Source organism: Capra hircus, chromosome 22, assembly GCF_001704415.2.
Source record: "Capra hircus breed San Clemente chromosome 22, ASM170441v1, whole genome shotgun sequence".
Taxonomy (NCBI): domain Eukaryota; kingdom Metazoa; phylum Chordata; class Mammalia; order Artiodactyla; family Bovidae; genus Capra; species Capra hircus.
In genome coordinates, this window is record NC_030829.1 from 21,410,256 (window position 1) to 21,432,129 (window position 21,874).

The 21,874-nt window shown below is 46.5% G+C and overlaps 1 protein-coding gene across 6 annotated transcripts in view; it reads right to left on the bottom strand.

The window, feature by feature from the left end:
- Positions 1 to 21,874, bottom strand: part of ITPR1 (inositol 1,4,5-trisphosphate receptor type 1) — a 350,791-nt gene that overhangs the window by 42,725 nt on the left and 286,192 nt on the right. For all 6 annotated transcript variants that reach the window (XM_013973556.2, XM_018066872.1, XM_013973555.2 and 3 more), the window contains 5 exons: positions 21,050 to 21,154; positions 17,920 to 18,112; positions 12,206 to 12,328; positions 4,978 to 5,153; positions 492 to 656 (listed from right to left, as the gene is read on the bottom strand). In XM_013973556.2, the coding sequence (XP_013829010.1) occupies positions 492 to 656; positions 4,978 to 5,153; positions 12,206 to 12,328; positions 17,920 to 18,112; positions 21,050 to 21,154 (762 nt within the window). The remainder of the gene's footprint in view (positions 1 to 491; positions 657 to 4,977; positions 5,154 to 12,205; positions 12,329 to 17,919; positions 18,113 to 21,049; positions 21,155 to 21,874) is intronic.

Here is a 21,874-nt window from a genome sequence, read left to right on the forward strand (position 1 = left end):
ATAAATGATCTATCAAGTTCATTGCCATGGGGTCTTGGGTCTTTGAAAACAGCTCCTGCTCTTGTTACTACACGTTTTCACTGGAAGATGGATCCCATGAGAACTGTCAGAAGGGGACAGTCATACAAACATTCTTTTGGTAAGTGCTGACTGAGCCCAAGAAATAAAGAAAAACAAAGGGGGCGGGGACGGTGTGTGGAGGCAACATTTCCTGATCCAGGCTGCGGGCATCGTCTATCACTGTAAAGTAACAGGCTGAGCGTGCATGCAGGCAGTGTGATCACACACCCCCAGGGCTCCTTCTAGTCAGACCTTCTCTCGGGAGTAGCTTTCCTTTCCTGATGCCCCAAACACTGCATCCAGGGGCCTACTGCCTCTTTAGACCAAGCACACTGGTCACCGTGAAAAGGAGCGATCTGTGATGAGAAGGAAGGACAGAGCATGCTCTCCTAGTTTCCAGCATGTAAAATTTTGCAACACCAGCAACTCACCAGCAAACTGTAGAAGAACTCATGGACGAAGAGCCCCATGGCGCAGATCAGCAGGTATAGCAGATGATAAAGGAACTCAACATCTAGAACCATGGCCCGGTAGCCTCTGGTGAACGTCCCGCAGTTGCCCACAAAGCTCATCAGAAAAATGATTTTGTTGCAGACCTGAGAACAATGACAGCCACAGTGAGAGAAGCACGGGCCAAGCCAAACTTGAGACTCTTGGTGAGAACTGAGGGCAACCTGCCCTCAAGTGTCTTTCAGCACCTCTGCCCCAAACAGAAGCTTCCTTTTGCACCAAGTGCCCACCAGACGCACCAAGAACTGTTCTGTGGATCTCAGTCATTTCCTTACTTTGCTTTTCAGGCATTATTACAAGTTAATGTGACAGTCAAATAACCTCATGCACAGCGCTAATCCAGTGGCATTTGTATATGACAGAAACAAAATTCGCACATACTGAAATTATGATTTTCAAGATGAGATATGAATCATTTCTAACATTCTTACATGAGTTAGTCAAACACAGAAGTCACCTCAATCCACTAACCCTGTGATGAGCATGATTAAAAGTGTTTTCTGAATTTCTGTTACGTTCTAGGCATTAGAGTTTTGCAATCTAATGAGAAGCAACCAGCTCTTGTTTTCCACTGCTCCTAATTCTACACGGAAAAATAATTTTCTTGGGGTGGTACAGGAAGAAAGGGACTTCAAGATGAGTTCTAGTCCCTTGCCCCTCTTTCCGGAAATAACTTCTACTTTATCGCTGGGGCTCCATCCCTTCCTTTATATTGGTCCTTGAGGTCTGGGTGGGGCTCCATCCTGGCCAATCAGAATACTGTATTCCCATGGCAACAATGATTCGTTCAGAGATAGGCATGTGACCAAATGGAATCAATGACACCCCCTGAGATCTCTGCTGGGACTGCAGCTAAGACAATTTTATTCTTTATCCTTGACCTTGAACCTGAGAGAAAGTGAGCTCTGAGGCTGCTGGCATCCATCCTGCATTATCACAGAGCCTGAGGGTACCAGCAGTGCAGAAGCAAAGAGGAAATGAGCCCTTATGCTATCGTCTGGGCTCCTGGATTCAGCTACACCTGAAGCCAGCCTCCTGATTCTCAGTCACATTTTCTTCTTTGCTTATTAGCATGGAGTAGGTTTTCTGACCCCTGAAACTGAAGGCTGACTTACTGTGTAAGATAGTCCTACCTTTGATAGAAATCCGAAGCTTGCAAGTCTGCCTTTAGCAACATGCTGCGAGAAAAACCTAACTCAGGAGAAAGCCAGAGAGAATGCGCTTTGGCTGCACTTTGTAAAACCATGTCCTGCCACCCGAGCTAGCTTGGCCACAGGTGCTGGGGGAATGCTGCCAGTTAATCTGGTGGGTCAGTGCAAGTGAGCTTCTCAGCAATCAGATAAGGGAGGAAGCCAACACCCACGGAGAAGGTTAGGTTTTCTCAGACAGGCTCCACTTTCAATCCACCAGGTCTTTTTTTCCTTAATATTTTAAACTTTGCCAGTGTCAGATCTTTTTTAGGGTGAGAAAACATCATCGATTCTGAATGAACTGTGCTGAGGTTTCCAATAGAGGGAAAAAAGGTCATGCTCTGGTTGGCATTCCTGGACCTCCAACGTGTCCTGCCCTACAATCTTAACAACGGAGCAATCTGCTTTACCTGAATCTGCTCTCCTCTTTAACTTCTGCCCTAGTTTTCTCACGGCTACTTTCCTTCTCCCATTGCTCCAAGTAAGTATTCTTTTTTATTAATCCTCTCTAAATAACTGTTTATTGTTTTAGTTTTCCCATCTCTCCCTCCCTCCCCCGGCTGTTATTATGAATGGCCACCAATTATCCACATAGGGTCTTTCCCCCAACTGATTGATGTTACAGAAGAGAAAACTCTGGAATGACATAAGACCAGAGAAACAAAAGAATTAACTCCTAGAAGACAACCTCTGAGATAGTGCTTTTTCCTTCTATTTGTGTCCTCTGTATTTCTTTCTTAAAATACTTCCACTCACTGCAGGTGAAGCCTGCATTGCCTCCTTCAGCGCTCATGTGTCTCTTTTACTCTGGTCATGCATTTCTAAATGCCAGGCCTAACACGAATAGCTAGTCTTGTCACCTCAAGTCAAGTAACTCAGTAATTCAGGTCTATCTGCACCCCGAAAACCAGGTCTTGCCTGACTTCAGTGTAGCTGGCTGCATTATTCCTCTCCCAGTCTTACGTGACTGAAAATTTGGAATTATTCTTGCTTGCTTCGCCACCCAGTAAAGATAGGAATACCTTCGCTGCCTAGAGAAAAGGACCAAGCCACACACCGTTTTCAGGCATAAGGCTCAGACCCTATGCCCACCACGTGTCACCATTTCCTCCAAAGCTCTGACATCTGTATCTTCATTCTCCACTATGACCAAGAGGCAGGCTTGTCTCATGTAAGGGGGACATGACTCCGTAAGGGGTTCCCCTGCCTCCAGTTCACCTACCCCCAACTCAAATCCATATATATATATATTCAATATATATATTCATGCCTCTACTGAGGGAGTTTTCTCAATGATACTTTACTTCTACCAATTCTCTGCTCAAAAACCCTGAGTCAGGGACCTTCCTGGTGGTCCAGTGGTCAGGACTTCACCTTCCAATGCAGAGGGTGCGGGTGTGAACCCTGGCCAGGGAGCTAAGATCCTACATGTCTCTTGGCCAAAAGACCAAAATATAAAACAGAAACTGTGTTGTGGTAAACTTTGCAGATGGTCCACGGAAAAAAATCTCTAGAACAAAACCAAAAAGCCCTGAGTCACTTACCAGTATTGGGAATAGAATTTCCCAACCTATATTCCATATAACACTAATTTCAAGTTACACTTTACAAAACATGTGGGCAAATAAGTTTGGGAAATATGAAGACCCAGTGTTCCCTTCTTAGAGATTCATCATGCGTTAAAGTGAAAGTTGCTCAGTTGTGTCTGACTCTTTGCAACCCCATGGACTATACAGCCCATGGAATTCTCCAGGCCAGAATACTGGAGTGGGTAGCCTTTCCCTTCTCCAGGAGATCTTCCCAACCCAGGGATCGAACCCAGGTCTCCCACACTGCAGGTAGATTCTTTACCAGCCAAGCCACAAGGGAAGCCCAAGAATACTGGAGTGGGTAGCCTATCCCTTTTCCAGGGGATCTTCCTGACCCAGGAATTGAACTGGGGTCTCCAGCATTGCAGGCAGATTCTTTACCAACTGAGATATGAGGGAAGCCCTCATGTGTTATCAGTAGGTTAAAGTCTCAGAAATCTTTCAGTAAAAAACCTTGCATTTTCCTTGACCCACAATTTCCCACATTAATTTGACTAAGGAAGTCCCTTTTCACCCAAGATTTATCAAATTGGGACAGGCCCACCTGGAGGATGGAGCCCCAGTGGGTTTTCCTAAAGTTTGGGGCCCAGGTTCCTTGTCCAGAATCAGGCCCTATATTTCAGTACATGAACCACTGAGGAGGCGAAACTTAACTGTTGGCTGTCCCTTAAGAAGGTCTAGGCTTGCCTCGCTGCTTCCATCAGTTGAGAGAATGCTTCTCCCAGTTCCTGCCTCCTGGCCTGATGGCTTCCATTCTTTGAGACAAAACTTCCTCTCCTTAAGCGTGTCAGCTTGAAGTGGTCTCTTGTCCTCTCACACCCTTACTGCCTCTGCCATCTGAACACCCATTTGGGGACATTTATCATTGCCCTAAATTACAGCATTAACCTATTTTGCAATATCACTTCCATTTTTATGCAGTGACTTCAGCTTCCTTATATGCTCAGGGCAGAAACTTCTGGAAGGTGGTTTTAGATGCCCACAGATCCCAACTTGTTCCTTCTTTTTGGCAGGAAACCTCTCCAATTTATGGCTTGGTATCAGTCATGTCCATTTCCTAAGGATTCCACAGAGGGAGTCGACGTCCACCCTTGCACACGGGAAGCTTTGGACACACTGAAACGGCACTTCCAAACGTCACTACTGACTTTGCGGTAACCCATCTTCTGATGCCTGGCTTCTCTTCTGACCTCTCTACCTGCTCCCTCTCTGAACAGTCCCTCTTGCCTCTCTGCTCTGTTCTCTGCGGTCCTCACCAGAAATGAGGGCTGTGTTCACATGCAGTCATTGGACTTCCTGACTACAATCTCTTGTCCTAGCACACCTATGACCTGATGGGCATGATGAACCCAAATCTCAACATCTCTCTCCCTTTGCTTAATTCTGAGAGAAATATTCCCTGACAATGAGACTGCCAGTGTCCAGAGAGCACATGAAGGGGTCCACTGTCCCGTGAAAAGTGAAGAGGGAGATGCCCACCTGCAGCTCTCCTCTGCTATTTTAACAGCTCACCCAAAGGATATATTTTTCTGCACGGCAGGCACAGGCCAAAATTCCAGGGAGAATGGAAGGCATTCCTACTCAGATGGAAATAAACAAAAAAAGGCAGTGGAGGGATTCATACTTACGTTGAAAGCTCCCAGAAGAAACAGTGTGGGTTGTAGCCCGACGGAAAATATCAACCGGAGAATCGTAGAAGCGATTAAGGCCCGGATGCCATGGGGCTTGGGAAGGGCGATGACGATGGCCAGAGAGATGAGCATGGCAGTCCACAGCAGCCCCGACCAGTGCGGTTCCAGGGTCCCTGCAACCAGGAGGCAGGGCTCTCAGAGATCAGGGCTTTCCCCTCACAGAGGGGACACACCTGAGCAGGTTCAGTGACAATTTCTTCAAGCACCTCTCTGGCCTGCCTTGGCCCAACCCTGACCTCCAGTTTTCTGCCCCCGACATGACCAGTCACATGCATGCTGTCTTACCTCTAAGCCTTCGATGTCTTCCTTCTACCTGGGAAATTCTCTCCCTTTCCTATTCACCTGAGGTCTTAGCTTAGATGTCACCTCTTCCAGGGGGCTTCCCAGGTGGCATGTGTGGTAAAGAACCCACCTGCCAATGCAGGGGACATAAAGAGACGTGGGTTCGATCCCTGTGTTGGGAAGATCCCCTGGAGAAGGACATGGCAACCCTTTCCAGTATTCTTGCCTGTAGAATCTCCACAGACAGAGGAGCCTGGCAGGCTACAGTCCATGGGGTAGCGAAGAGTTGGACATGACTGAAGTGACTTAGCACGCACGTACGCGTGCACCTCTGACAGGAAGCCTCCCCCATCCCCTTTCTCCTCACAAAATAGGCTAGGTGCTCCTTCTGTCTCTGACCCTCGGTATCCCTGCTCAGCCCTGTGGGATACTGTTTTCTAGCAGTCAGTGCCCTCTCTTCCAAGCCCCATCCCCACTGGACTCCAGTCTCCTGAAGGGAAGCGCTGAGTACCCAGCAGGCATCCATCAGATGGGTCTGTTCCACAAGCAAAACTCATCCATGTGTCACACTTCACTCTTCAGGGAGGCGAACTGGGAGAACAGACTTCTAATTTCTATTAAAAGTATGCAAAGGAAAATCGCAGGTCCCCTGCCCGCATCAGATTTCTTCAAGGGAAGGAGGAAAGCAACTTCCGTATCATTAGCATCATCCTACAATTAGATTATCCTTGTAGTCAAAGAGCTTATACCAGTTTCTGTCATCTCTTGCTATTGCAAGTTCTATTTAGAGTGTCCCACGAGACGGCTCAGTTATATAACATGAGCCAACAGGGCTAAAAATAAGGTTCTGTAAAACACTCATTAAAAAAAAAAAACACCCCTATTTCAAATGCTGTCACATTTTGAGTTTCCTTCAGATGTAAACAAGCAGCACTACATGATTAAGGCTGCTTATATAAAGGAGTTTCACTTCTCCAGAGCTGCCTGGATGGCAGCGCCGCCTGGGAAAGCAACGTCCTTGCAGGTCCCAGGCTCTCCCACCAGCCTCTGGGTTGCCCTAGTTCCTTTTGTCCACACCTGCCAAGACTCACCTTCTCTCTCAGAACTGTCCCCAGACCCCAGCCACCTGCCTCTTCCGTTTTGATATCTTCCGGAAGGAGAATCTGATCAGGGATGGGCACTGAAAGGCAGAAGATTTCCAGAAATGCAGGAAGAAGTGGGTCCTAGGGTCAGGTGTGTCCCTTCCTGTGCATTTAACAATTGTTAGATATGGTATCAAGCCCTTCATTTGGATGATCATTTATTTTCTCCTCTTGGCACTCTATGAGGGTACTATGCTGCTGTTGCTAAGTTGCTTCAGTTGTGTCCGACTCTGTGTGACCGAATAGACGGCAGCCCACCAGGCTCCTCTGTCCCGAGGGTTCTCCAGGCAAGAACACTGGAGTGGGTTGCCATTTCCTTCTCCAATGCATTAAAGTGAAAAGTGAAAGTCAAGTCACTCAGTTGTGTCTGACTCTTAGCGACCCCATGGACTGCAGCCTACCAGGCTCCTCCATCCATGGGATTTTCCAGGCAAGATTACCAGAGTTGGTCACTAGTGCCTTCTCCAGAGGGTACTATGATCACCTCCAATTTACCACAGAGAAAATGGAGTTTTGGGTTATGTATCTCACCTAAGGTGAAACAGAATCTACCACAAATATACATGCTGCCAGAGTTGATGGTCCCTAACCATCATTAAAAAAAAAATCCATCCATTTTAAGTGCATGACTGTGGGCAGTTTATACAGTCATCTAACCACATGTAACTGCTAACACAATTGAGACATAAACATCGTATCACACTAAGAGGTTTCCTTGCGCCTTTGGCAGCTGACGCCTTGCCCCATCTCCACTCCTAGGCAACTCCTGATTTGCTTTCTACCACTGTAGCTTTGCATTTTCCAGAATTGCATAAAAACTGGAAAAATAATATTAGTAGGCAGTTTTTAAAAATTCTTTCACTTAGCAAAATTTTTAAGGTTCATTCATGTTATTGTGTATATTAATAGCTTCTGCTTTCTATTGCTGAGTAGTGGTCCATAATAGGGCTGTGTCATCATTTATTTATCCACTCAACAATTAATGGATACTGGGGTTGTTTCCAGATTATGACGAAAGATGCTACTGGGAAACTTCAAGTACAAGTTCTGGGGTGGGGATATGTTTTCATTTCTCTTGGACAAAAACATGGAAATAGATCTGAGAACCCTAAGGATACATTTAACTTCAGAAGACCTAACCATACTATTTTCCAAACTGATGCTACCATTTCCCCTTCTCATCACTAAGAGTGGGAGCTGCACTGTTCCAGATCATCACCAATGCTTGGTATTGTCGGTCATTCTAATTTTAGCCATTCTAGTAGGTTTCTCATAACATATCTAGGTGGTTTTCATTTGCATTTTTCTAATAACTACTGATGTTGAATATCTTTTTATGTTCTTATTGACTATTCATATATTCTTTTTTTGTGTGTGAAATATCTGATCAAATCTTATACCCATTATTTTAAATGGGTAGTCTTTTCATTATTGGGTTATAAGAGTTTTTCCTATAGGCTAGATATAAGCCTTTTGTCTGACATGTTTTTTAAGTGTTTTTGCCCAGCTTGTGGCTTACCTTTCATTTTCTTAAGCATAATCATCATCTTAAACTGCCTCTTAACATCTCAGTATAATAAATGTGACCAGTACAACACATGTACCCAAATCCTGAAAGAGACAATATATAAAATCTGCGGTCTTCCCACTCAAAAAGCAGAGTTAAAAATTAATGCTAGATATGTAAAATAAATAGCTAGTGGGAAGCTGCTGTATAATACAGGGAGCTTGGTGCTCTGTGATGACCTAGGCATGGGTAATGGAATTGGGGAAGTAGGAGGGAGGCTCAAGAGGAAGGGGATTTATTTACATATGGCTGATTCACAATGTTGTACAGCAGAAATTAACACAACATTGTAAAGCAGTTATACTCCAATTTAAAAATTATTAGAAAAAAATTAATGTTAGATTCCAAAGAAACAATTATAGAAAGATTTCTTTGAGACAGTTGGAGAAACACGAATAGGGATAGGCATGCATTGGAGAAGGAAATGGCAACCCACTCCAGCGTTCTTGCCTGGAGAATCCTAGGGACGGGGAGGCCTGGTGGGCTGCTGTGTATGGGTTCGCACAGAGTCGGACACGACTGAAGCGACTTAGCAGCAGCAGCAGCAGCATTACATGATTTATTGTTAGTTCTTTTTAGATATGAGAATGCTATGGTGATTATACACATTTAAAAATATTCTCTGAAGTTAAGAGATGCACAGTGAAACAAGATGTCTAGACTTCTTTAAAATCTTGCAGAAAATACAGTAGGAGTATAAATGAAACAAAACAGGCAAAATGTTGTTAAAGATGGGCTGATGGGTATGTGGCAGTTTATTATACTCTTCTTTCCACTTGTGTACAGATTTGAAAATTTCAACAGTAAGAAAGTTTAAAAAGTAGTACTTTATGGGCTTTAATCACCATGGCATGCTTACAAATTCAGTAAGAATTCTGAAGCTGCCAAATTTTCATGCTTTTTAAAGACTGTGTGACTCTCAGTTCTCAACCAAAGGGGGAAAAAAACTTTTGAAAAGGAGCTTTTAAGGCCACAGTGTCCTCGGCAGCCACAAGCCTTTCAAGCCAGAGAGCCACACTGGCATAAAGGTCAGTAAACTCCTGCAGGAGGGACATTTTGGAAACCCTAGTTTCAGGATTCAACAAGAACAAATATTTCTCTTAAAAAAATACTTTCAGGTAACCAATCAGATTTTGTTTCTAGATAGGGCTGAAACAACCTTCTTCCTGAAGATGGTCAACACTGAGTATAGATGTCCCCAGAATATGTTTAAAAGGAAAAAAAAATTCCTCTGAGTGAGTTGATGTGTTTGAGGGGGATTTCTGTCACTGTATAATGGAAAGGACTTCCTGACGTCAGATCAATCTCCTTCTCTCAAAGGACATCTAATTATATTTTCTGTTGAGTGCATTGGCACAAAGTTCTAAAGCCCACACTGCCAAAACAGGAAGCCTAGGTTTCTACAGATCCAGGGTCAATGCCACCTTGAGTGCTACACTGTAAAGCCAGAAGGACCTTTAATAATCATCCAGTAGGTCTTGAACTTGCACGGGCAAGAAACAGGATGCTCCAGAGATCCTGACTGGGTCAGCAATTATTTTCTCCTGACCACTACGGGGATTTCCAAATCCATACCTTGGTGTCACAACTACTGGCTCAACCTAAGCACTGCTTAATAGGGAGGATAAGGAGGATGAACTGAAGTGGTTTGCCCAGAGTCATGTGGCAGGTGAGTGTTTGGGCCAGGCCTGGACACCAAGTCCAGACTCTGTAGGTCTAGCTGTTGCATTGAAATGAGGCTTATCACAGAAGACGAGGGAGCTATCAATGAACTGTCCCCAGACAGTGGCCTCAAAACTGCCATAAGTGACCAGTGATGAAAATGGCCAAGGTACAGAATAACAATCAGTTTTAAATAGTTTTTAAAAAAGTGGAGGGGGGAAATGAAGACACACCCAAAGTACTAGTTGAAGAATCTGCTGTGATGTGATAGCCCCTGGAGGTGAGAAGAGGGCTCCATCCCCTCCACCTGAGCTCTTGGCTGAACACTTCACACTCTCACCTCCGCTAACTGGCAGCCCAGCACAAGCAGACACCCCCCAGGAGAACACCCTGCAGTGCTGTGGACCTGCCCAACTTTTCCAACAGGGACACCGTGAATCCTGACATAATCCATTTTAAAGGAAAATACCCCTTGGGCTTGCGTTTAAGTACTGCCTTGCAGGGAAAACATCACTCCAGTGAAGGCTTCCACATGGCTTCAGGCTCAACTGAAAAGGTAATGCCTCAAATGAGTAAGTTGGACATACCACAGTACACACTGTTACTTTTAAATTGGACCTTAAATTTACTTCAGTCATGCACACATCTGCATTATTAAACTCCAGAGCAGAGCCTGCTCTGGATTTACCTCTGTGCTGGTTTTTTCTTTTTGGTTTTTATTCTCTTACTTTTTGGGCTCTTCATCCCATTGTTTTACAGAAGGTAGCTACTGCCAGGTTGCAACATACATAGTGGAGGTGATCTGCCAAAAAGCTCTGATGAAAAATTGAGCTGAAAAGTCAGCCTCCCAGGAGGCTGTCGCAGGTGTCAGAAAAGGGGGTCATGAAAGTTTAAAAGAAGGGGAGCCCCCAGAACTCCACAGTTGTCAATGTCTCCAGAAGGCTGTTAAGCAAACTGAGGAGCCCCAAACAGAAGAAATGGTATTTGAGTGGTTTGCCTTTCCTCAGTAGAACATGTAGAGTGTGCACACAGATGACCAGAAGAGATAGGGGAAGGAAACCTATGGAGACTGTGGACAGCATATTTCATCATGTGAATGACAACACGCAGCTCTTAACTGACTGAAAAGGCAAGGATGTCTGCCTCCCATTACCCTGTCATGCCCGGCCTCCCATTACCTCTTGCCAGAAAAAAAAGAAAACAATTAAATTCCAGAGATTATTTTTTACAAATTCTATAGTCTGAAATCAATGCCACAAGTACGGCAAAGGAAAAAAACCTACTGGACTGAGCATCAAAGTTATCTATATTCATTCTAGGATTAGCTCAGCTGCTTAAGGGGCTGTGTGTCTTCGGCTAAATCTCTCAGCTTCCCTGATACATAGTTTCCTGACATACAAAACAAGGAGGTTAAGATGATCTCTTACTGTTTTTAATATATTGCTTCTCCTCTTTCTTTCCTGAGAAATAAATATGGATAAACAGTTTATATGATTTCAAACTAAATTGAAAAATAAACTCACAGTGTATTACCTCACACCAGTCAGAATAGCCATCACCAAAAAATCTACAAACAGTAAGTACTGTAGAGGATGTGGAGAAAAGGGAACCCTCCTGCACTGCTGGTGGCAATGTAAACTGACACAGCCCTTATGGAGAACAGCACGGAGATTTCTTAAGAAGACTAGAAATACATCTACCATATGACCCAGCAACCCCTACTGGGCATATGCCCCAAGAAAGCCATAATTGAAAAAGACACATGTACCCCAATGTTCGCAGCAGCACTATTTACAATAGCCAGGACATATAATCAACCTAGATGTTCATCGACAGATGAATGGATAAAGATGTTGTGGTATATATACACAATGGAATATTACTTAGCCATACAAAAGAACGAATCTGAGTCAGTTCTAGTGAGGTGGATGAACCTAGAGCCTGCTATACAAAGTGAAGTCAGAGAAAAACAGATACAGTGTACTAATGCATATGTAGGGAATCTAGAAAAACAGTATTATTGATGAACCTAGTTGCAGGAAAGGAATGGAGCTGAAGATGTAGAGAAGGGCATCGTGGCCACAGTGGCGGAAGGAGTCAGTGGGATGAATGGAGAAAGCAGCATCAACCTATATACATTATCAAGGGTAAGATGGATAGCTGCTGAGGGGTTGCTGGGTAGCACACAGAGCCGAGTCTGGTTCTCTGTGACGACCTGAAGGGATGACAATGCAGAGGGAAGGAAGGTGCCAGAGGGAGAGGATGTATGTCTAATTATGGCTGATTCACGTTGCTTGTGGCAGAAACCAACACAACATTGCAAAAGTTAAAACACGAAAAACAAGCAAAAAATAAACCCGTGGTAAAAGCTACTCTCTCATCGTGTCTGAAAACGGGGAACTAGGATTCCATCAATTGCACCAGTACTACCAGGGATCCCATTTAAGATGCAAGTCATAGCCATCCTGCTGTTTCTAGAAGTTTCCTTGAAATTAAAGACATGGGGCAGTACCTCCTCGGACTCCTTTAAATGGGTAGAAAAACGCCACAAGCAGGTTCATCAGGACAGCCAGGTTGAATGAAATGCTACTCCAGAAAGACATGTTGCGAGCGCACCAGTACAGGACGGGCTGGGCTGTGAAAACAAAGACGGAACCCCATGAGGTTCGAGACTGTGAGCCAGAACGCTGGGAATTCCACAGGCCCCTCCTCCCGCTCTGCCCCTACAAGCCCACTTTTGTTCCCAGTTTTCACCAAACATTAAAAATGGTCACTTGTTTTCAAGCTGACTCATAAGCTCAGAACGACATCAGATGGGTTTGTTTCTGTTGGGAGTCCCTACTGGAACAGAAGATGAATTGGGGGACGAGGAAGAGAAGAAAGGGGAAAAGCTGGAGCATCTAAAAACCCCACATGCCCCCATCAGCACCACAGTTATGGAATCTGGGGGGTTATCCAGGGTTCATGTGCCAAGTCCTCAGTTCCCCCTGGGGCCCTGGGACTGGAGAATTCAATGAGCCTTTGAAAAGTGGGGGGTACTAGTGGGGGGGAACACAGCATTCAGAGTCAGCCCAGCTGGGCCCCAGGCTAGGAATGCTACCACTTCTACACTCCTTCCCTGCTTGAAATTCTTCACCAACTCACTGATGCCTGAAAGCAAGACAACAGCCCCTTTCCCATCACCAAGTCATCCGCCATCTTCCTGAAGAAGAACCAGAAATAGGAGCTCTCCCTGAATGGTCAGCAGCCAAGCTCCATTTCTAAAGGCTACAGTAGAGAAAGGGTGGGGCCCCAAAGCCCTCCCAAGGGGCAGGAGACCCTTGAGGCAGTTATTGTTCAGTTGCTCAATCATGTCCAACTCCTTGCGACCCCATGGATGGCAGCATGCCAGGCCTCCGTGTGGCTCACTATTTCCCAAAGTTTGCCCAAACTCATTGAGTCAGTGATGTCATCCAACCATCTCATCCTCTGTTGTCCCCTTCTCCTCTTGCCCTCAATCTTTTCCAGCATCAGGCTCTTTTCCAGGGAGTTGACTCTTTGCATCAGGTGGCCAAAGTATCGGAACTTCAGCATCAGTCCTTCCAATGAATATTCAGGGTTGATTTCCTTTAGGATTGACTGGGTTGATCTCCTTGCCATCCAAGGGACTCTAGAGTCTTCTCTAGCACCACAGTTTGAAAGCATCAGGTCTCAAGTGGTGCTGCTATCTTATCCCATTGTTACTGACAGCTGACACCACACTTGGCTGCATCTCAGCTGCAGACAAGCTGGTGGCCACACTGTGTGTACGGGTGCTTCCTTTTCCTCTGAATTCTTCGGTGGCGCCTTACACTTAGGATGATGCTTAAGAATAGATATGGGGGGAATAATTTCCATCTCCATGCCAGAGGCAAAGTTTCCAGAAGATAGGCTCATTCAACATAATTCTCCTCTAAAGGGAAGCGTGGAGTAGGTGAAAATGGATGTCTAGCATGTTATTTCTTTTTCCCAATAAAGTCACCGTTTCACTCTAGGACAGCAGCCAGTGACAAATCCGGTGACTCTATAACGATGCCTATAGCAGTAACCAAGCCTTCATAAACTTCTAGCCAAAATAAAGTTATGGCACAATCACACAGAGCCCTGGATAATTTAATAACTGCTCATTTACATGCTCGCACTTGGTAAGAGGCCATGTTTCCAAACCGTTGAGTTTTGGAGCCATAAGCAGCATCTGGTTTAACATCTCTCATTTGATAAATGAGGGAAACTGAGGCCCAGCCGAGGATGGAAGCTGTGGCAATCTCATCCCCTCAGCTCAGAGACCCTTGGGCTCAGTGACAAGGACAGAGTTAAAGGGCTCATGTCACCATTTATTTAGTAGAGGAGCCGACCAGTAATCAGTCAACCCCATTTCCCGGAGTTTGTTTTATTTTATAAGCTATTAATAATTGCTGAAGCAAATTTAAGATGAGAAACCACTTGCTCTGGAGACAATAACTGTTGGTGTTTTTTCTGGGACTGAAGCCCATTCCTGATCTGAATATGAAAACTCTGAACAGCACAGAAGAAACAATGGCAAGGATGGCCAAGGGCTGACTGATGGGAACACGGGAATTTATAACATCCTCTCCCCATCAGTGTATGGGTAACAGACTAATAAGAAGTGAAAAGACAAAAAGGCAGGAAACGGCAGAGATCAGTGAGGGTTAAGCCAGGATTCTCTTCAGGGGGAGCTCTCAACCTGAACCAAGTCTAAGAATAGCCACTGTTTGATGCTTTAACATGACTGTAATAAATGCTCCTCAACTCCGGCATATAGTTTTCACAAGTCTGACTTTTATAAGGCTAACACCGTACTTTAATTGTGGTGTCACTCTGAATATGAACAAATATTCGACCCTTCAAGTCAACTGGGAATCTACCCAGGTGCAAGAAGACAGGGTCCCATGATCCTAGAAGGGCAGGCGATCCAAGTAACTGCACCCAGGGCATCTCCTGCTAACCCCCTTATCCTAGTTTGTCTTCTTTTTAAGGAACTGGGCTTGCTGAGGACACAGACTCCATGTGCATATACAGCAATGGAATTTCCCACTCTATTCCAATGAATGTAAAAACCATGAGGGTGGAAGACAGGGAAGCCTGGTGTGTTGCAGTCCATGGAGTGGCAAAGAGTCAGACAGGACCGAGTGCCTGAATGGCAAGACACCACGTAACACCAAGTAACAAAGTGCTGGCCTTTGCAGCTCTGCCTCAATTTCCTTTCACTACCTTCTAGCTTTCTTAGCCCAGAGTTTTCTCATCCCTGGGGCCAGAAGAAGATATCAGAGAGGCACAGTGGATGGAGGATGTGAATGCACACAAGAGTGTGTGTGTGTGTGTGTGTGTGTGTGTCTTTTGAGTAAAGCAGGGAAGGTTTCAAGAGAGTATAGGAACTAAGTATCTTAATACTTGCAGAAGAAAAGATGAAGCAACACGTGTCTCAGACACACCTCCCTGCGTATCTGAGCCCCAGCTACAGATTCTCCAAGGCATAGATGATTCCCGGAGACACTTTCAGGAAAAGGTAAAGCAGCTTCATAGACAAGCCAGAGAACTCTTTTCTGCAGACACATCAGAAGAGAAATAAGCTACTTAGAGGGGAAAATGTATTTCATTTTAATTGCACTTCTAATGAGTACATTTCTCCTCTTCCTAAATATGCAAATCATGTTTAATTCAGTTATTACTTTCAATTTTTCTCTTACCAGCAGAGCTATGAGGCCAATTAAAATCTCTCAGTTGACAACTATAGCTGTGTTTAAGCTTCACTGAAACAAAAACTGCTTTTGAAACAAAGACAGACCAAATAAGAGAAGGTATTAGCTACAAAGCAATAGAAATCTTGGAATGATGAGCTGGCCATTCCTTGACCAATCAATCCGTTGGGCAGTCTTAATTCCCCACTTTATAGGGGAGGGCCTAGAAGAGGTTCAGTCACCTGCCCAGGTCACAAAGCCAGTGGGTGATGGAAGGAGAATGAATTCAGAGATCCCATCTCTTGCAGCTGAGGTCTTCCTACTCTGCCAGGCTGAAGACAACATCTCAGAAAGAGGGATGACAAGGTCTCTCACCTCATCATAAAAGGTGAAAATCTTTCTTTCAATTCTTAAGCCCCCTGGAGAGCCTATTTTCTATACCTATTAGATAACACAATTCAGAGAGAATGAGTATATCTGACCAGTCTTAGTATCAGTACTTAGCAGACCTATATATTGGGCTTCCCTTGTGGCTCACAGGTTAACGGGTCTGCCTGCACTTAGTAGACCTATATATATGGAGAAGGCGATGGCACCCCACTCCTCTTGCCTGGAAAATCCCATGGACGGAGGAGCCTGGTGGGCTGCAGTCCATGGGGTCGTGAAGAGTTAGAAAGGGTAAAATCATTTTTTAAAATTCATGTGTTTATGGTTGTGCTGAGTCTTCGTTGCTGCACGTGGGCTTTCTCTACTTGCAGCAAGTGGGGGCTACTCTTCGTGGTGGCTTCTCTTGTTGCAGGTTTCAGAAGCTCGCGACAGAACAGCATCTGGCTGTTTTAGCAGCAAGTCACAGGCTCTGGGCACTCAAGTTCCACTTGTGGCACGTGGGCTCGGAAATTGTGGCCTGCAGGCTCCAGAGCGTGGACTCAGTAGCTGTGGCACGTGGGCGTAGATGCTCCGCACATGTGGAATCTTCCCAGACCAGGGATCCACCCACGTCCCCTGCATTGCCAGATAGATTCCTATCCAACACACCACCAGGGAAGTCCAAAACCACCGTTTCAATAACTATCATGGAGGTCTGGATGAACCAAACCATGAATTCGGGATCATCACCTAAAATTGGAATCATGGACTATTTCAATGAAGAGCAAAATCAACAAATAAGAGGAAGTTCCCTTCTATTGAAAGCCATAGCTGAGAAGACAAGCATACATATAGGGTCTCTGTCAACCTTTTTTGGGTATCTTTCTTATCTGACTGTATGAGCACGGTGCTGCGAGGATGTTCAACACGACTCACGATGCTTGAGCTATAGGAGCTTGGATGGAGCCCACGGTGGCTACAAGAACATACTGATAGTGGGGCCACCTGTCCACGAAGCGTTATGAGGTCCACACCATGGAGGACACGCATGCTGCTCTGTTAAAGGTGAGCTAGACACCTCGCGTGGGGCTGGGTGACAAATGGGTTGGTTCAGCAAAACATATGACCGTGCTTTAAAGTGCTGGTCGATGAGGTGTCCCTTAGAGATGAGAGAGAATGGAGTAGGGGTGGGGTGAGACCAGCGCCTGGCGGGCAGCCTGCTTGCACAACGCCTTCTGCGACTAACCGATTCCAGGGAGACAGGGAGTGGAGCAGAGCAGAGCAGGGGCGGCAGCAAAGGAGGCAGGTCTGTGCTGGCTCAGGCCGATGAGGGAGGACGAGGAGAGCACCCAGAACCTGACCTCCAGCCCCGTTTCCCTTCCCACAGCCCTGCCCCTCAGCAGGAGCTGGAGTGATCACAGGGGTAGCTGGAATCCAGGGTTTCAAATACAAACCCTAGCTCCTGACTAATGACAGGAATGAAGCAGCATCCTTTCTAAGCTGGTCACAACAGCTGGTGCCCAGCGTACTGTCAGCAGTGAAGGATCACACTAAAACTCTAATGAAAACTGGCCGCAGAGAAGCCAGCCAGGGCAGCCCTGTTTAGACGAGGAAATGTAGCCAGCCTGGCTGGGCCCCGCAATGGGACTCGCTGGTGAGCAATGACTCATCTTCTGTGGCCAGTGATTCCACTGCCTATAAAATGACGCTAGGGTGTACAATCTGAACTGCCCTATAAAAGGGGGAAGACCTGTGTCTTCCGAGCACGTGGGCTGGTCAACGAGCTCTCAGGTAGGCTCAACCTACTGCTCAAATGTGTCATCCTGTGAGCAGCAGGCCTGTCTGTTCTCCATCCCTTTAATTTTCTCTATCAAAATAGGAGCATTTTAAGTCCTTCTGGGAGCTCTCCAGTCAAATCAGGTCAAAGGCAGCTGGAAGGAAGCCTTTTTAGCACCTCTCAGAGGCTGGAGCCCACTTACTAGCTCCCAAGGTGCCTGGGTGGTCCTGGTGCTGAGAGGGGGACAGAATCCTGAGCCCCACCAGCTCTGCTCCTACGAGGAGGTCCACGCACTCACCATCGAACCCCAGTGTGCAAGACCTGCAGAACCACACAATTCCACAGCACCTGGAGGCGCTGACCCACCTCTGAGCTTCTTCTGCCAGTTCATCTCATTGAAGAGGTCCTCGGACCGCAGGAAGAAGTCGTTGATCTTGCTGCCCTGCTCGTCCCTCTCTGTGGTGTAGTATATCCGTAGTTTTGACTCTTTGGTTAGGAATTCACATATACTGGGCACGGGGAAGACAATCTGCTCCATGGTTCGGTCTAATCTGACAATCTAGGGTGAAAAAACGGAGGTTAAAATTATCAAAAAGCCTTTCCTGAGCACTTGGCACAGGCACAGGCTCAGTATTCAGCCTAGATTTTTTCTTTTTTCTTTTTTATCCATACCACATGGCATGTGGGATCTCAGTTCCTTGACCAGGGATTGAAACCACGCCCCCTGCATCGGAAGACTGGACTCTTAACCACTGGACCACCAGGAAGTCCCATCTCAGAATGAAAGATCAAGCATAACACAGACCTGACCCGGAGTCTTCTTGGATTCTGTAACTCCCGGACTAGGCTGTATCTCTTAGATTTATGCATAAAACCGTTTTGGAAAGTCAAAATATTTTTCTAACCTCAGACCCATGAATTGTACTGTGATGAAGTTTAATCTGGAACAATTTAAAGTGTGTTCTATGTACAGATTCATAGGAGGCTTGGGGCTGCAGGTGTCCAACAGAACTTTCTGGAATGAGGAAAACGGGAATGATGAAATGATGCCACAACTGTGTGTCTGCCCCTTTGAAAGCAGAGTCCCTACTCACATACGGGCACTGAGGACTAGCACATGTGGCTAGCACAACTGAGGACTGGAGCTTAGTATTTAATTTTATTTAATTTTAATGTAAACAGCCAAACACAGCTAGTGGTGATCCCACTGTACCATGTAGTGCTAGGTCATGGGACCAATCTCACCTAAGAGCCTTTCTCAGATTGCAAAGGTGGGTTCTCTTCCCTAGATAGGAACTCAAAAAGGAGATCTTCGGTTTTCACAGATGCAGTGACCTCTGAGCATCCAACATGTGTGATGCCTAAAATGAGACTCTTTTAATATTGGTATCACGCTCATTGTTCTTTTAACTAGCTTTGCGGATTCCTGGGGTGGATGCTTCACAGATATTCCCCATGCTCTTCCTAGACAGGTTTAGTCCCCAGAGAGTTTGTCTGGGGGAGACTGTTCAAATTTTTCAACATTGCGTTGAGTCGTAGTCCCAGGGGGCCAGAGATTTCAAAGGGGTTCAGGCTGCAGTACTAGAGGGGCAGGGCCTCCCTGTGTCCTTCCTCCCCAGGGGCTGGACAAGTCAGGTGAGGCCCAGAGCCACACCCTCTCTGAGAAGTTCTGGTTCCCAGTCTCCCAGTGATTTTTTTCCCAGCGCAGCAGGAGAGATGACTCAGGTCAAGCTGCAGTGGGAAACTCCGAAAGGAGGCAGGTTCCCACAGCCCGGCCTCCCTGAATCCTCGGAGATGTCGTCTGGAGACCAGTGGTTTCCAAATCAAACTGGAGATCATGTTACCAAGTCTGGTGCATAAGCCAACCTCGTTAACTGGGATTGGGGGGGCGGGTGTTGGTAAAGCGGGTGGATACAGTCTGCAGTCCCCCACGGCCCTCCTGCTTTATATCATCAGGGGGGCTCTGGATCAGCCCCCTTACACGGAAGGAACACGATCTGAGACGAGACAATGGAGGAACAGGTGGTCTCCTGGCAAGAACAGATGCTCAGATTTCAGGGCGACCTGCATGGTGTGACCCGAGTGCTGGGATGCGGGTCTGCGGAAGCCTGGGAATGACAGCACTCTCTGTGTCCTGCGAGACTGGACGGTATGAGCAGCTGCCCAGGAACAGGATTTCAAGAGCTCAGGCCGCCCTGCCTGGCCATTTCTCTCCATTATTCAAGATCGATTCATGCCTCTCTTTCACTCAACGTACAGCTGGAAATCAAAATCCATCCCAGCCCTTCTCCACCTCTAGCAGAGTGGGTGACCTTGTTAACACCTCTGCACCTGATCAAATGTCAGCTTGATGGTGAACCAAGGAGCTCAACCAGACCATTTCCAAGGTTCCTTCCCCTCTGACATTCCACACTGCAAATACCTGAAGCTTGTCTTCTAAGGGCTCCAGAGAACAAACTTCTGGTCATGAACAATCTATTGGGATTACGTGCTCATACACACTGTCACGGTCAACCGATGGGTGAAATGACGCATTTTATGAGGACAGCTGTGAGACCCCAGACCGTGGGTATGATTATCCTCTGACATGTCTCTATCCTGCAAGTCTCACATGGCCCAAAGGAGTCTGCTAGTCTTTCAAAATCCTTGCTCTGACACTGATACTGTATTTCTGCATTTCCTCATTAGCTGATCAGGACACACCATCCCTTACTGCCTGAATCTTGCGGGTGCAGGTCTGGGCCCTCTCAGCCCCCAGGAGACAACGCAAGGAACATTAAAAACACCCATGGGCTCCGGGTCAGCCAGACGTGGATGAAAATGTCAGCCCTGACACTGAGAACTGGACCTCTCGCTGAGTGACGCAACCTCTGAGTCCCTTCTCAGTGTTGTCCCATCTGCAAAATGGAGATGATTTCTTTCTTGCGGGTGTGTGTATGTGTTTTCAAGTGCAGATCTGGTCGTATTACTCCTCGGTGGAGCTCTGAGGTTGAAGTCCAGACTCCTCCCGCCAACACCGGACTCGGTCCTGCAGGACCTGGGGCTGTCTCTTTCCTCTCTGATCCAGTGTTTTCTCACTCCCGCTCCCTAAGCCCCACCTCTTCACCTTCACCTCCCACCTCGGGGCCTGCCAAACTCTAGCCTCCTGGCTGTGCCCCTTCATTCCCATCCTTCAGAAGGTCTGCGCTGGGTGACACTCTTCAGAAGAGGCCGCCAGCAGGTCCTTCTGTGGTACCATCTCATGATACCTTCTGGTCGTCCTCACGCCCTTTTCTGAATTCACAGCGCGTCTCCTTGCGTGGCCTTGCTTGGTGTCTACTCCCCCACTACCTTGGCTGTCCCAGGCTTTGAGCATTGAGTGCGGGTCTTGGTGCACTGTAGCTTCTCACCACCTGTTTACCACTCAGACCAGTGACCGCACGCCAGCCCCAGCTCAGGGCACCCACTGTGGAGGCCCTCGACGCGAGCCTGGGTCCCAAGTGTACCCGGCCTTTACCTCTATCTGGGCCGTGTGCTTGGCATAAAACTCCAGAGCTTCGTCTCCATCCACCTGGCCGCCGGGTTTCAGCATGGTCTGAAGCTCTTTGTTATGTCGAGCCAACTAGAACACAAGTGCAGACAGGGGAGTCAGTTCTGTTTGCAACAGCAACACACAGCTGCCTTCTAGCTCTGGGGGGAAAAGATGCAAGGGAACAAGCAGAAGCTGGAGGGCGAAGGCAGGGCCCCATGTGCCCCACTGAGGCTCGCTCTGCACGGCAGCTATTTTGGGAGCCTGGCAGAGTGGGGTGAAGAGCGCATGTCCACTCAAGGGCCCACTTTGCCCTGGTTTCCTTGGCCAGGCAGGAGGAAGGTGGGGTTTTCTATCCAACCCCACAGAGCCTCCTTAAGGAACGCCCTGAAAGCTCACAGGGGCTACATTACCATGTTTTTTGAAGCTTAAATCATTTCATTATCAATATGTACTTGCTCATTAAAACTGAGTAAGCTGATTTGGGCATATAATTTTTTTTAAACCTTAAACTTTTTATTTTGCATTGGGTTATAGCCAGTTAACAATACTGTGATAGTTTCAGGTGAATGGCGAAGGGACTCAGCCATATATACACATGTATCCATTCTTCCCTAAATCCCCCACCCATCCAGGCTGCCACGTAACACCGAGCAGAGTTCCAACTACTATACAGTAGGTACTTGTTGGTTATCCATCTTAAACATAGCAGTGTGCATGTAACCTTCCCAAACTCCCAAGGCCTAAATTAAATGCTAGGAATGGAGGAGACAAGGAGCAAGGACTTATCAACCTCCAGCCCAATCCCATCAC